Source organism: Clytia hemisphaerica, unplaced genomic scaffold (assembly GCF_902728285.1).
Source record: "Clytia hemisphaerica strain Z4C2 unplaced genomic scaffold, Clytia hemisphaerica genome assembly, whole genome shotgun sequence".
In the NCBI taxonomy this organism is placed as follows: domain Eukaryota; kingdom Metazoa; phylum Cnidaria; class Hydrozoa; order Leptothecata; family Clytiidae; genus Clytia; species Clytia hemisphaerica.
Window position 1 is genome coordinate 617,179 of NW_027104200.1, and position 16,222 is coordinate 633,400.

Below are 16,222 nucleotides of genomic sequence, written 5' to 3' on the forward strand. Positions count from 1 at the left end.
CTTAGCGACCGTAGTTCAGTGGTATAGAGCATCCGGCTACGGTGTGCAAGGTTGTGGGTTTAACCCCAAGCCGGGTCATACCAAAGATTACCAAAATGGTACTTGATGCCTCTCTGCTTGATACTCAGCAATTAAGAGAAGGATCAAGGGTAAGTGGAGCAATTCAGGGAGAAAGAGTGGCGCCCTCCCCTACCTTCGGGTAGATAGCTATCGAAAGAGGAGCCTTCGGGTCGCCCTCGACTGCGGTCGCAGACTTACTTTACTTAAAACGAGATGTTTTATTAGCGCCCTTTTGATAGTAACGAGGTCAAGTATCGGTTGATAAATCGTGATGACGAACGTCTTTCCTGCGGCCTTCGTTCACACCACGGCACGACGTAAGGCTAAGCAAGAAGCGAGCAGGCATGTAGCCTATACTAGACGTCGCCCGCGTCTATTCCACTTTGCGACTTTTTCGAATGTTTTGAGCTCGGGTTTTCGGGCTCCAAACGTTCGATTTTTTGACATCACATTAAAATTTTGAAGCCCTTGGTAGTAGGGAAAAATCAAATTTGCGTCAAAACAATTGAAAGGCTTCTATTTTTCAAAAATCGTCAAAGTGGAACTCACTAAGAAACGAGATGAAAAATCCCGGTTTTTAGTGAGGTGCTCGCTAGCAGGCATGCTATTTTTTGTTCTAAGAACAAAGGCAATATTCTAAGCGAAGCATATCTGATTCTTACTTAGCCTGTACAAAACTTTCGTGGCGCAAATGAAGGCTGCAAAAGAACTGTTCGTCGTTGCGAAATATCTACCGGTACTTGACTCGGTTAGTGTTTTTAGTTATTGTACATACTGTTTACATACTTATTGTTTTGTATTTATTTTTCATATTTTAGCTTTATTTTTTAACTTTTCATATTCTTCTTGATATTTTTTGATACTTCAGCAGATATTAGACCACGGTTCATAACAAAACAAACCCTTTTGACTTAAGTCATATTTTAATCATTTTTAGGTACTTAAGTTACCACACTGTAATGTTGGTATTGGAATTTTGAATCTCTGTTGCGAGCAATTATCCTTATGTCAAATTATCACATCAACTTACGATCTATGTTTTTGTTTTTATTTCAGGCTAGATAAAAATATAAGAATACACGAAAGAAAAATAACAAAATAATTACTCTGCACAAGCTTTCCAACGACAACTTTCAAAATGTGTGACGTCAATTTGGATAAACTTGAGGCTGAACAAGAAATGGTCAGAAAAGCCAAGTTGAGGTACAGACAATGACTGCTTCCTAAAGCTCCCTGAAATTTTTTTTAACATTTATGAATTGAATCTGTTAACTTCATTATAATACTCGAGACCTGTTAGCTTATAGTTGGTTAGCCTGATATCAGGGTTTTACTCGCTCGCCAATTATAGTTGGTCGGGATTTTTATAATCCGAAATTATCAGTACGAAGATAGAAACAAATGTAGAAACTGTAGGATGATTGAACTTTCTTATTCCCGGCTAAACATTCCTATCACTACTTTACAACGGAAAAAGGCCGAGGCTCCGGGTTGGTAAAAAAGTAATTTGTTAGGCGGTCACTGTGTATAGTGTAGCGTATTTCTCATGCAGAAGAATATTTTTTCAGGTGTACCTTGAAAAAATAATGAAAAGATCGGAGAATGCTCCAAGAATGTTTTGCCGGGAATAAGAAAGTGTTGCCATCGGGGTATGCGGCTCCCTAACACACCAAATGATCTATCTCTTCTTATATCTCTTCTTCGTAGCACCCAAAAAGAAAAGAAGACCGGGTGCTTGCCACTAATCTTGAATTTAAGCAATAAAACTAGTGGCGAACTAAACAAATTTGGGTGCTTCCTTATAAAATATTACGTCATGGATATCATGAATTGGACCCTTTTTGTTCTTATTTTGTTTTGCAGAAATATGTCAGTGTGTATGAAATGCAAAATAGCCAAACCAGCCGTCGTCATTCGTATCAATGATCCAATGTGCAAGTATGTCCTTTGCCAATTCCTAATTAATTGTGTAAACCCTAGTAGGGTCATGATGTCTATATTCGATATACCTATCAACCCTTAAAAGTGGCGCAATCGACTTGTATATTGGAGTGTTGACATCCAGAACAGAAAACAAAATGGCGTTCTATTTAGCCTTTAAAAAACGGAACTAATTCCGGTGAATTAGTGAACTTGCTGATCGGTGATACAAGCCAGCCATAGAAATCAGCCTATTCGAAGTTGACATGGCAATACAAAGGCCGCGTGAGTTCAGGAGCTAGCTTGTATCTCCAAATCTCTGAGTCGATATTGATTCTTTTCTGTAGCTTTCACTAAAATGAAAGAAAAAAAGTCGAATATACACGAACTCTCTACCCAGCCTAAAGCTTACAGAACTTCAAAAGTTCACTCAGTACAGACTTCTTTCAAATGTTCTTAATGTTCTTTAACCTTTGTTTAACTACTAGGGAATGTTTCTTACAATATGCAACACACAAGTTCCGATCAACACTTGGGAAATCAAAACTGGTGAAAGCTAATGACAAGGTAGATCATGATTTTCCAGCAATTTATTTAAATGCTGAAGTTAGGCTTATGTTTATATGCGCAGCTTTATATTATACTACTAATCTATAAAATTGATTAGATCGCTTAATTTTTAGGGCGTTTAGGAGCATTTGAAATCAAAAAATATTTGAAAATTTGAGGTTGCGGTGTGATATCGTTTAATGGGTTAGCCAACTGAGACTCGTCAGATAAACAAAAGACTCATAATTTATGAATGCTTCGTTATCAAAATGTTTGTTCATTTATTACAGGTGTTATTAGCAGTATCAGGCGGACATACATCCAGAGCAATGGTACACCTTGTCACTGAGGTATATATTACTGATTCTTCTTCTTCCATAGTGAATTTCGTGATTTCACGATCCCATATGTGCTCCTGAAAGTTTGTACGATTAAGATACAGACTGAACCGATTCCACATGCCTTTAAAACATGCTATAGACTATAGCATTACATACAGTCGAAGTTTTTAGAGTATTAATTTGCTGTGCCTATGTTTTGGATTAAACCCCTGGGTTTTATTTAAGAAGTTTGAAACTTGAGTTCTTGATGTTTTTATGAGTTCTCAGCTATTATAAATAGAAGGACCAAACAAGAGAGAGATCAAGCTCCGAAAAAAAAACGATAAGAGGGGTAGATAGCCATAAAAAATTGGAGCCTGCGGGTGCCATGTAATTGCTAGGCTGGGCGCATCCCCAGAATTTATTTTGATATGTATTGTATATGAAAATCCCGTCCGAGAGTTACCCAAATTTGGAGTAGCCAAAAGTTGCATGAATTTACATAATTTCGTCACATCCAATCAAAGAAAGAAAACAATGAAATGTTTGTTTTTCAGCGACGGAGACGGTAAGGTTCTAATTTGACTAGATCATGACCAACTGAGAACGACGGTAAATCAGCACTTTTACCGTCCTCGATTTTGCGGGTCAGAAATGCGGGCTTTTCCAAATCGCTTCAGTCACTTTACCGTCCTCAAAAGTGCAAATACATAAACTTGCTACAGACTGAACCGATTCCACATGGCTTTAAAACATGCCATAGACTAGCTGTCGAAGTTTTTAGAGTATTAATTTGCTGTCGTGTTTGAAACTTGAGTTCTTGATATTTTTATAATTGATCATCAATCGAAAAAAAAACGATAAGAGGGGTAGATAGCCATCAAAAAATGGAGCCTGCGGGTGCCATGTAACTGCCCTAGTCTAGAAAGTGCTAGATCTGTTCTAAACTCATTTTTTTCTTTTTTTATAGGCGTTGAGTGAGAAAGCTCACAAACGATTGAGATTCTCACCTGGTATTGTTTTCATCGATGGTAAGTCTACTTTTCTGCTCCAAACAAATTTATTATATACACGTGCATATATGAAAGTACACGTATATATAGGAACATCCAAAATTTTTGAAGCCCAGAGAAAAATATACTTAAAATATTATTTTCACAATGTTCTAAGAAATTTGAGCGTTTACACTCAAGCCTTTGGAACACTTCGGGTACGCGAAAATTCATCATAAATCGAAAAAACAGTCTTTCCCGGGGTAGCGCCCGGGTAGACATAACCTTAAATTGTTATTGGCTTGTTCTTAATATTTTGAACGTCTCAAAGCCTTCTGTTCGTATATATTTTTCTTTACAAAAACATTTAAAATATTAATCCTATGTTGAATGAATTAAATTGTTTTGAAAATGAAACATCATGAATGCTTTGCACATCAGAAAGAAGTGAAAACGCCTCTTCCCAAAATTTTGTCCTCTTTTATCTTTTAGAGAGTTTTACACTGAAGAACGATATTGAAAAAGAAACACTAAAGTTTCAAGAAGAAATGAAGAAACATGGTTATCCATTTTACACTGTGCCAGTGCATCAGGTATATGTGCTGTCTATCAAGCTTGTAATCTTTTTGTTTTGGGTTGAAGCAACAGACTTTTATAAACCCTGAACTTTATCCGCCATCTTTGATCGGAGTTTTTTTTTAAGTTGTACCCGTAAAGAAGTCATTACAGTCTTAAAACTTTGCCTGATATTCAACGGCACTACATCATCACAAGTATTTACATAAAGAATTTACATCACAATTTAGTAGTTCTACTGTTAGGGAGCTAGATTGCATACGTGTCTTTTTTGGGCGGCTTGGATACTTCGATTCATGGTCAGATTCGGATGACATTATAAACTTGTTTGAATTAAGTGAATACCTATGGATTTGAATAAAAATTTTGTCCCGGGAGACTGGTTGGCGAAAAACGGTTATAAACCTTAAATATCGCTCAGGGTGTCTACGGGACCTTGAAAACCTTGAAAACCTTGAAAACCTTGAAAATGAACCACCCAACCTTGAAAACCTTGAAAACTATCAATTTTCTGGGAAAAACCTTGAAAACCTCGAAAAATTGTTAAAAACCTTGAAAAGCACTATCAAGTCATTCGAAAAGTAAGAATAAGTAAAAAACCGCCTGCGGCGCTAAACCTTTATAACATTTAGAGAATTCCATATTTCCCTGTTTCTGTTGCGATTCTGTCGCAACGAATGCAACATATTCTTTTATCATTAGCTGAGTTTTTGTCACAAATTTTCCGTTTGCATGAGCCCTAAGAAATCGACTGTTCCCCAATTTTCAAATCGCTTCAGGGCGTCTTGGAATAATGGCCGTTCATCAATAAAATTTCGAGGATCCTTAAAACAACTCTTTTGGCAATTGATTTTTGTAAAAAACAAAATCAAAAACAAGGCGTTTTTTAGCCTTTTGAAAGAGTCAAAATCAAAATTTTCTCTCGTCGGCGCAAACCATGGTTGCGCCTCCTTGGTCACTGTAAACAATTGGTTATGCTTCTAATTCTATATTCCTACAGTTGGAAGACTAGGGAGCTGGAGTATTTCTTTTTGTGGTATTGTTCTCGAGAGGGGATAGGAATTTAATTGTGGAAGTAATTCCCCGGGCACCAAAAGTAAATAAATTTTATTTGCTGTCCTCTATCTTTCTTTCACCTACCACTCTGAAAAAAAAAAAAATTCCTGTAAAGAGCCATATCAACTGAGTATCAAAAAACCTTGAAAAGTGCCAAAGTTTTTGCCAAAAAACCTTGAAAAACCACTTAAAAATGACCAAAAAAACCTTGAAAACCTTGAAAATCCCGAAAAAAAATCCGTAGACACCCTGTCGCTTGAAGGGTTCGAAAAGAGTTTTAAATTGCAATAAATTGCTTCTTTACTTTAAATTACGTTTATTTCACTTCAGAATTCTACAGGGAAAGATGAATTCCTGAAGAACTTTGAAACCGTATCCACATTAACTGCAAAAACGGATTATATCGAAAAACTAAGGTATTATTTATGGAGCTTTAGATGACCTGTCTTCATTATTAGGTGCCGTTATCCTGTTACACTTTAAGTCCAGCAGTCAAATTCTTTCCCAGATTTCGTCGAAATTTGGCCTGATTCCTTCCCAGACCTCGTCGAAATTTGGCTTGTGCTTCCAGGATAATATGATTTGACGGTTGGCCAATACCTAGACTAACATAATTGTAATTGTATAATAATAAGGAGACAAATTAAGGTTCTCATTCACTTTTTTTACAGGTTACGTCTAATCGTTGAAACTGCCGTTCAACATGGCTACAATAAGGTGTGTTTTTAAAACCTCAATTGTCGATGCTCAGTTAATTACAGCACAAAGTATTTCACTTATAGATATCTTTTCCGTGAGCACATTAACTCGCTCATTTTAATGAATATTACTTTCACTAGTTTTGATATTGTGTTTCCACTGCAGATTAATACATCTTAAATCAAAGCTCCCGTACTTACAGTTGACAAATAAAAAGTTCGCTCAACAATCAAAATGAAAATTTCCGAATAATCTGATACATGAACCAAGCTGTCCGTTAACTCTGTAAGAAGTCTTTCGCGGGTGAAGCACAAGCTTGGTTTTGTCTTTTTTCAAAATGGCTGTACCGCAGCACTACCCGAATTTTTTCGAATTTTGCGCATTTGATTATTGAGCGAACTTTGGCTACGGTACAAGTTAATGAAATTTTCCTGTCTCTCTTCAGATAATGCTTGGTGAAAACGCAACAACGCTATCGATGAAATTACTTTCCAACATTTCACAAGGACGAGGAATTTCGCTACCTAAAGATGTGGTATGTACGTTAGACTGCACACAATCCTGGAAAAGTTTTTATCAGGCTCGCAAATTGACATCGCTTTCCAAAATGTTACGAAGCAAGTTTTTTGTGATGTCTTACCTTGATATCCTTTTCCATTGAAATTTTAATGTGATGTCAACGATTCCCAATTCAAAAACATTTCCTGAGAAAAAAAATACTAAGCAGATGTAATTTTTTAAGTAGTTTCTCAATGCAATGCAATACAATCAAAATCTTTAACATCACATTACGTCAGGAACTGGTTGCACAACCACGGAACAAATCAAGAGACTTTTTGCCCGAAAATTTTGTTTCGTTTTTTGAATTTTCTCAATTTTTCACCACAACTTCCTTTTCTGCTCTCTTATGCTTTACGAATTGAACCATTTTTTTTAACTTTGTAGGCTGTTGGAGACGACAGATATCCCGATGTTATGGTTGTTCGACCAATGAGGTATCACCCAATCATTGCTCATATTATTTGTAACTTATTTAAGGTTGCTGGTATGAAGAAGAAGAAAATTGAAAGAAGTTATTGCTTTGGCATCAGAAGAGGACGACGCATTGACTTACACAACCAACTTTCTGTTCATTTTAATTCACAATTAGAATAGGTAGGACGGAAAGTGGGCCAGCTAAACCCAGAGCTAAAAGCAACAAACTTTATTCATGCTATTTTGTTTTTGCTTTGTAGGGAGCTTTCATCGAAAGAAGTTGTGATGTACAATCGTTTTGAAGACCTTCCCTCGCTCATCTTACCCAACCTTCATACGATGGTGAGAAAAAACATTATTTTCAACCAATCCCACTCAGCCTATTGGTACAACATTCTATTTAATATCAATACAGAGGGGTGGACGAACTTTTCCAGGTTAAAAATTTATCTTGAGAATTTTTGGATACTCCCTAAAAAAAAGTTCGCAGAAATTTTACACCAATTGCTCATTCCTTCGTAGATAATGCTTTGTCATCTAACCCCTTGGGTAAAGTCAATTCTAATCAAATCCCATTGAAAAATAAAAAAGAACTCTTGGAAATTCTTCTCAGCATACACCCTGGAAAAGTTTGTCCACCCCCTTCTTATATCCAAAATGGAATAGCACATTTCAACCGTTGCCAGGTTTCTGGTATAGGTAACATAGGAACCTGTTCCCGTTTTTCAGGCTGAAACTGGAGCTAGTTTGCAAAGACAAACTGAAGAATTTATCAATGGCTTACAGGTATTTTACAAATGTTTTTACATGGTGAGATAAAACTGTCAGTGAATTTTCCTCCCGGGTTTGTCTTGTTCAACTACCTTTACGCCCCAATACGCCTCATCGCTACCTCATAATGATACTCCAAGCTTTGGAACTCAAGCGGACCCAATCGAGCTTAACATACTGTATCTTAGCATAATAAGACATTGCATCATCATAACAATGCTTTTGTTTTCCTTTGCTAGGCTTATTTCTCAACCATTATTAAAAAATAAATTGATATACCTTTATGCAGTAACTCTTGGTTTTTTTTAATTATTCTCTTTTTCAAGGTGGAATTTCCATCGACGGTCAGCACAGTTTTCAGGTAACTGCTAAATAATCATTTCAGCAAAAACGGGGATAAAATTTTAAAAAATTGAGGGCAGATCACAGATTTGGTTGGGAATAGTTGGTTGGAAATATTCATGATTTTTTTCTGATGTAATCTTTTGCTTCAATTTTACAATATGTTTATATGTATTTCACTTTGCTTTGATTTTACAAATTGACCTACAATCCAAAGTCTTTGTTCTCATTTTCACGATTTTGTAAGTATTTTTGGGTAAATTAATTTCCCTTGGGTGTTTTAGAACCTGTGAAGCCTTAAAACATTCTTAAATTGTTCTTAATAATTCGGCCATCAAAGCCTGTTGTTCTTATTAAATTTGTTCTTATTAAAAAGCGTCCACGTAGATTGTTTTTTGGATCATCATTGTCTGAACTTTAATCATTTGTTATTTTCAGGACGGGTGACAAGTTGTGTTCGAACGCCTCTTACGATAATAACAATGAAAAATGTGCATTTTGTCAGGTACCCTATTTCATATCATTATGATATTTCATTTTGATATAATCGAAAAGAAGTTAAAGGTCTGAGTAGCTTGATTTTTGGACCTACCTCCGGGTACCCCGGTGGAAGTCCTTTAAATTAACCCATGTCCGTTCGTTCGTTCGTTCGTTCGTCCGTTCGTTCGTCTGTTGCCAGCTTTTCTCGGGATTGGCTCATTAGTTTTTTCTGATTTTTTGCACAATGATGCAAAATGGCGTTGCCCAAAATGTGACGGAGCCCGATTTTCGGGAAAAAAAATTTTCCGGCCGAAAATGCCGGAAATATCCCGGAAAAACTGGTTTTTTGCCACTTTCTCAAGATTTTATCATTAGTTTTTTCTGATTTTTTGCTCAAAGATGCGTATTAACAATGCCCAAAACATGGCTGAGTCCGATTTTTGAGAAAAAAATTTTTCCGGCCGAAAGTGCCGGAAATATGCCGGAAATCGCCGTTTTTTCTGGATTTTCATTGAACTTTTTCCTTATAATTGGTTGTTTTTTCATTCAAAAACATTATTAATAGCAATGCCCACCATCAAGCATGTTTCAATTTTCAATAAAATTGATTTTTGAAGCCGGAACTATTCAAAAATCGTCGGAACAACCTATTTCGCCGGAAAGACAGTATTCTTGAATTTCTCGAGCTGTACTTTATATTTTTTTATGAAATTTTGCACACTGATGCAAAATGACAATACCTAAAATGTGACGGGGCGCGATTTTCGAAAAACATTTTTTTCCGGCCGAAAAATGCCGGAAATATGCCGGAAAAACCGGTTTTTTTGACATTTTCTCGAATTTTCATCCTTATTTTTCTCTGATTTTTTGCAGAATGATGCGTATTCGCAATGCTCAAAACATGACCGAGTTCGATTTTTGAGAAAATGTTTTTTCCGGCCAAAAAAGCCGGAAATTTTCGTTTTTGCAGATTTTCATTGGATTTTTTCGTATCATGTCTTTGTTTTTTTCAAACAAAAACATCATTTATAATGTCCACGATTGAGCATGGTTCAATTTTCAATGAAACTGATTTTGGTACAGGAACTTTCTAAAAATCGCCAGAACAGCCGAGAATCGCCGGATTCCATGAATTTCTCGAGTTGTTCTCGTATTATTCTGCATTTTCATACTATTGTTCTCATTTTTCAATTATCTTATTACATCAATCTTCAGGTAGGTCCATTCAGCATGTAGCTTGTTTAAATTAGATCTATAATGAGGCTTTTCATGATTTGTCGTGAGTTACATAAACTTCCACCATTATGGAAGCAAACATTCGATTTGCGTAAGGGATCTCATCTACAGATTCGAACGTTTGCTTCTATAATGGTGGAAATAACGTAATTTAACAAAACATGAAAAAAATTCTGTAAGATCTTGTTTTGATTAGCTGAATTGATGCTATGACTCGAGGGATTAATTTGTGAGTTGAGAAGTTGTTTTATAAGACTCCATGTTGTTACAGTTGCTATGCACCAACTATGGAGATAAGAGACCGTACATTGTTTATGTATAGAATATTTCCCCACGAAACCATGAAATGTAATAGTTACTGGACATTTGCGAGTCCAATATGAGAAATATTTTACGAGTTCCGAGATTGTTCCGTATAATTTACCAAGTCTTTAGGTGATAAAAATATACGAAAATAATTTGGAACGAGCGATTGCAGGTTGCAGATATTTTTTTGGCAGACAATACTTTAATGGGATAAATTTTCGCGGGGATTAATTTTCGCGGATTTCGCGGATTTGGGTGTCATCCGCGAAGATAAGTCCCATTGGAAATTTGAGAAAGGCCCATCCGCGAAATATTTCTAAACAAAACTCAAAATATGTCAAATAAATACTATTTGAGTGGTTACTTGCATCAAAGAGGCGCAAATAATGTGTATTTCAACAACCAATATGCATGATTTGACAGTAAAAGTCATAAAATCGAGAAAATATTGCCCCCCAATAGTGCCATCCGCGAAAATTAATCCCCGCGAAATCTTAAAATTTCGCGGATGAGCTCAACCGCGAAATTTAATCCCCGCGAAAATTTATCCCATTAAAGTAAATAATGGCTTAATAAGTTTTGAATATATTAACAGTACACAAAAGTGATGTGTTCATTCACTGTAAAAAACACAGTAGTCAAAGTCACGATATTAGATAATCAGAAAGAGACTTTTGATAAAATTGATTATGGGATTGAAGTTTTGGAAAGTAGTGAGCATTGAAAGCAAGATCCCACCTAAAGGTAAAATTATTGTTTTTTTTGCCATGTTTATTCGAAGTTCTTTTCCTTTTGACCGAAAGATTTACTCTTTTTCATTGATGTTTTCAGGGCACTATATCGAAAGAGAAGATGGAATTCAATGAACCGGTCGACGTCAGTTGCGGAAAGAAAGGTGAAATTTTAATGTCGATATTTGTTACTCACGTTCGTTACACATCTGAAAAATGAAAAACTTTCAGATAGAACGCCATAACATTTTACCTGGTAATTTTATCACTAGGAGATTTTCTTTTTTACCATCTAGAAACTTATGACACATTTTCATAGGTCAATTTCTACATTGTGAAATAAGGAAACTCATTTTACCACCTAATTTGATTTTTTTCCTATGATTATTTCTTGTTAGTAAAAGCCACGACAACACTCCCTCTTCATCGATATAATTTTTTGCTTAACCCTAGCCTGTACTAGACGTCACGGCTTTTTTTCTACGCTGTAACGTCTATTCCACTTTGCGACTTTTTCGAATGTTTTGAGCCCAGGTTTTCGGGCTCTAAACATTCGATTTTTTGACGTCACTTTAAACGTTTGAAGCTCCTGTAGTATAAAAAAAATCGAATTTGCGTCAAAACACTTGAAAGGCTTCTATTTTTCGAAAATCGTCAAAGTGGAACTCACTAAGAAACGGGATGAAAAATCCCGGTTTTTGGTGAGGTACTCGCTAGCTTAACCCTAGCTAGACTTATCATTACTCGCTGTGTGATATCATAAGGTACATTGCATGCGGAGTCTGAAGCTACATTGGTTTCGGAAGGACAAGGCGTCAGCGCTTCAAACCAGGTGTCCCCGGCTCGAATCCCCGCTCATTCCAATGTTTTGCTCAGTTCATACATAGCCGAGAAGTCGAAAGACTGTCTAAAAACCCTAGATTAATGGGTCATTCACATAAAATATTTTCTAATTTTTTAGGTGGTTGTTGTGGGTCAAGCGATGAATGTTCAAGCAATAAATTCAAGTGAGTTTTTTTAATGACCTATTAAGTATCGTCTTTTGAATCTCCAGCTTCCAAAAAATGACCTTTCAACTTCGAGTTACATTCTTTCGATTATGTAATTTGACAAGTGTTGGATATTCTTCACAATTCTATCAAGAGGTTTTTGTTTTTTTGCAGTGTTGAAAGTTTTTCTGTCTCAGATTTCCATAGGCTTCTGCTCATCCTCTTGAGGAAAAAGTTTCTTAAATGTATCTATAGAGGTCTGCGATTCAGAATAGGATTTCCATGTCAAAGAGGCTTTTCCGTCTCAAAATTCGGCATAAATCAACCAACAAATCACCGAATTTCGAGAATATGTGAATTTGACCACTATACAGTATTTCGTATTATCCATTTGAGTTCATTCAGATTTTTGGTTTTTAAGGTCTCTACAATTTCTCGTTTCTGGTCAAAAAATGAGATGGTATTCATGATATGCACCATTGCAATGTCTTCTGACATTACATCACGGACCCAACAGCTGGCTGGTTGCAAGTGACGTAAAATCAGTCAATACATCACGTTCAATCAATCAGCTGTTGGGTCCGTGGAAGACATTACAATAGTGCATATCATGAAAACAGTGTAATATGTTGTAAACGATTGCTGTTATTTGGATATTTTTCAGGTTAAATACTGATGACATCAAAGCTAATTTATGTTATGGTGAGTTCTCATTTCTCAACAAGATGTCTACTTTAAGGGCAGAAACTTTCGCAGGCAGAAACTTTCGTGAGACCGAAAAGTCGCGAAATTTTGCGTATTTAAGTTTCGCGACTTTTTGAAGGAAATTTACGGACAAAACTTTCGCGGTTTTTTGTGAATGTTCAATTTTAGTAGCAATAACTTTCGCGAGTGGCTAGTGAAAGTGAATAAAAAATTATTTCAAATCTCATTTTTTTTCTTCAATTGAAAGACTGATATGCTAATAAATGAAAGATAAACTATTTGCACTTCTTCCTCTCATTCCGAATCCTAGTCACTGCGATAAAATCGATAATATCGACTCTCCTCGGCTTTTAAAACTTGGAAAAAACTTCACTTTTTGCGAATTTCAGTCCCTCACAGGGTCGATTTTTAAACTTTGGCTCGGAAATACCGGTCAACTTGCAAAACTAGTACCCCTCCCCTCCTCGGGATCTTAAACAAAGAATCCAAGCAGATCAAAGAAATCGTTATCATATCCAATCAACTACTTTTTGGTTTTTTTTCAGGCTGCAATTTGACGTTTAAAGATATGGTAAGATCATTTCCTCCCTTGAGACTTTTATCCACAATGATCTCATTAAACCTAGACCTTCAAAAGTCTATGTCCCAACAAAAAAATCTAGGGTTGACGCTTGTTCTAGTTCTTCGTTCTACTATTCGATACGCTCCATTATACGATATTATTACCGACCCAAAAAAATTTAAGCATTTTGATTGGTCGAGAACCAGCGAGAACATCGAATTATTTGCGATATTTCATATTTCTCTAGTCTGTAAATATGACCGCGTTGACTTTTGGGGGACTGGGTAAGCGACGGGAGAAAAATCAAAACAAACCAGCCGAAAAGAACTGACTGGGAGTCAAAGGGAAAAATGCAACAAAAATATTTTCAGATTAACTTTTACTTTGGAGTTCTCCCATAAAAGACACTAAAATCAAATGTTCTCTTGCAATACTCGATATTTTACTCGTTCCAAGATTTTACCGATATTTTTCCTCGCCTAAAGGCTCGGAAAAGTATTACGGAAAAATCTCGGAAATCATAAAATATTTCTCGTATTGCACTCAAAGTCCTACGATAACTAGTACTTATCAAAAGTCAACGTCAACAAGAAACACTCTTCGACGCTCTAACATTCGATACGCTCCATTACTCGAAAATTGAAAATAGAAAATTAATGAAGTAAAGAGCGCCAACTGGATCTTCATATTTTTTGAAGAAAACCTTTTCCCTCTTTTATTCTCTCATACTAAAGTTTTTGAAGAAAACCTTTTCCCTCTTTTATTCTCTCATACTAAAGTTTGTTTTGTTTAGAGCCTCAACGTGGCATCGTTTCCGTTACAAACATTAGAAACTATCTCAACCAATATTAAAAGGTATGAAAAGTTTTTTCTTGGTGCACGTTTAGGCTTTCTCTAAAATAAAACAATTTCCAATTTCCTAATTTCCTTCTAAATTCATTACCGGACTCCTCCCGGTCACCAAAATCTAAACAATTTGTTAATTTCCATTTTCCGTCTCAGACAAAAAACCTTTTACTTTGACCACCACTGCAACTCTCTTATGTCAAAAAACCAATGGGCTCCATTTTATTCTTGCCTTACCCTTTACAATAAGCTTACTGCGTATTATTTATAACTCATAGACGAAAAATTGGGACCTCATCTTCTTGTGAATCCATTTCCAGTCCCCTCAGATGCCAACCGTGCAGTTAAGGGTTGATTGATGAATTTATTTGCTTTTCTTTGTATTTTAGGGCTAAAATGAAAGAGACAATCCAAGATTTTCTACTGGAATGACACTTCTACAAAAGCAAACTGATGAATATAAATCAAAACCACAATTAAAGTTCAACCAAAACCAAATACTTTACTGATAACTCTGGACTCTAGTTGCTAACACAGTGCGTCTCAAGATTTTCTACTGGAATGACACTGCTATAAAAGTTAATTGATGAATCTCAATAAGACAAGTGAAGTCTCCTCCGACAGCTCTAGAGTCTAATTGCTAAAACAACGCATCTCAATAATACTTTGGATTGGTTAATATTCATGAAGTGACCATTGGTACCAGACTGGTTTGATGTTTTATTTCGAAATTTAGGTCAAGCTGGAAGACGCTTGATTGGAATGATTTTGTAAAGGGAACGTTTTTATTTTTCATAGCTTTTTTTATATATCGATGAGATTTTAAGTGAACTACTTGAAAAATATCATTTTATACTTAAAAACTAACCCTTATTTGTGTATTCATTTAAAAGACCATACCCCAATGTGTCACTTGGTGAGTGTGAAGGCATACACGTTTTTTTATAAGAACAAACTGTATAAAAACATAAGGCCTCATATAAGGCTTTAATGACCAAAATATTAAGAACAAGTGTGCATACCATTTAGCCAAAAACCCAAAAAAGTGAAACAGAGGGTTTAGCGAACGCATTGATTCATTTAAAAGTTTACCTAAACAGACGATCAAAGCCAACAGTCTTTTTTCTGTGTTTTCTTCGTTCGCTAAACCGAGGGTTTAGCAAACAAACTGCATCATTTGATTTTTTGTTTTGCTAAACCATTATTCTAACCAAGCACTACACCTTGTGTACGCTGGTTCACTAAGCGCACGCATGCATAAGCCCTAAGCTTTAATGTTCTCTTCCGCTGGGCTACCATTTTGAAATTCGTTGCTGTGACTTCAGGCAAGATCCTAGAAATCGAATTAGCAATGTGACAGCTTCTTTGTTTAGGTAAACAAACCCAAACCATTTGCAGTTTCAGTTTTTTGGTTTTGAACATTAAAAGGTATGCAACCCAAGTTAAGAACATTTCAAGGCTTTGCGGACCCTAAAACACCTATTTTCTTTGGAAAATGGACAAAAATACTCTCAAATTGTTGAAAATAAGAACATGTTAGGAACATTTTTTGGCTAAAAACTCTAAAAGTTAAGAACATTCGAAGGCTTGTAGAATTTTGGATTTTCTTATGAGAAAAACGTGTATCATTCGTTAAAAGTTAAAAATCTCACAAATAACAGAAGTATAAATTTCATTTTACCAATTTTACTCCATCATGTTATAATGTTACCAATTTTTATTGCTTTTGTTTATTTACCGTGGGCTTTCTGCTTGTGAAATTCAGGTATGGTATTCTTGATGTTTGTTTTCATTTTTACGTCATTGTGTGACTATGGATATTGGATTTCTTTAAAATAAGAATAAAATATATAAGAACAAAAGGTTTCGATGGACAAGATATTAAGAACAAGTTAAGAACATTTTAAGGCTTTGCGGACTCTAAAACACCTGATTTCTTAGGGAAAACGCCCCTAAAACACTCACGAAATGCTAAAAAATAAGAAAATGTTAAGAACAATTTTTAGGCTTGAAATTCAGAAAGTTAAGAACCTCCGAAAGCTTCAAGAATTTTGGATGTTCTTTTAAAAATTCGATTATGGGATTTGATCAGGTATCAATTACTTAC

General features: G+C 35.7%; 1 protein-coding gene across 1 annotated transcript; it reads left to right on the top strand.

Moving 5' to 3' along the window:
- The first annotated feature begins 1,110 nt into the window (after positions 1-1,110).
- Positions 1,111-14,633, top strand: LOC136815225 (cytoplasmic tRNA 2-thiolation protein 2-like). The gene is made up of 20 exons (XM_067071670.1): positions 1,111-1,263; positions 1,924-1,998; positions 2,469-2,547; positions 2,820-2,879; positions 3,820-3,880; positions 4,334-4,434; positions 5,804-5,889; positions 6,145-6,190; positions 6,618-6,707; positions 7,118-7,167; positions 7,408-7,489; positions 7,877-7,933; positions 8,245-8,279; positions 8,699-8,765; positions 11,114-11,177; positions 11,975-12,020; positions 12,667-12,704; positions 13,253-13,278; positions 14,063-14,124; positions 14,505-14,633. The coding sequence occupies exons 1-20, from the start codon at positions 1,199-1,201 to the stop codon at positions 14,545-14,547; spliced, it is 1,233 nt and encodes a 410-aa protein (XP_066927771.1). The 5' UTR covers positions 1,111-1,198; the 3' UTR covers positions 14,548-14,633.
- Positions 14,634-16,222: the final 1,589 nt, after the last annotated feature.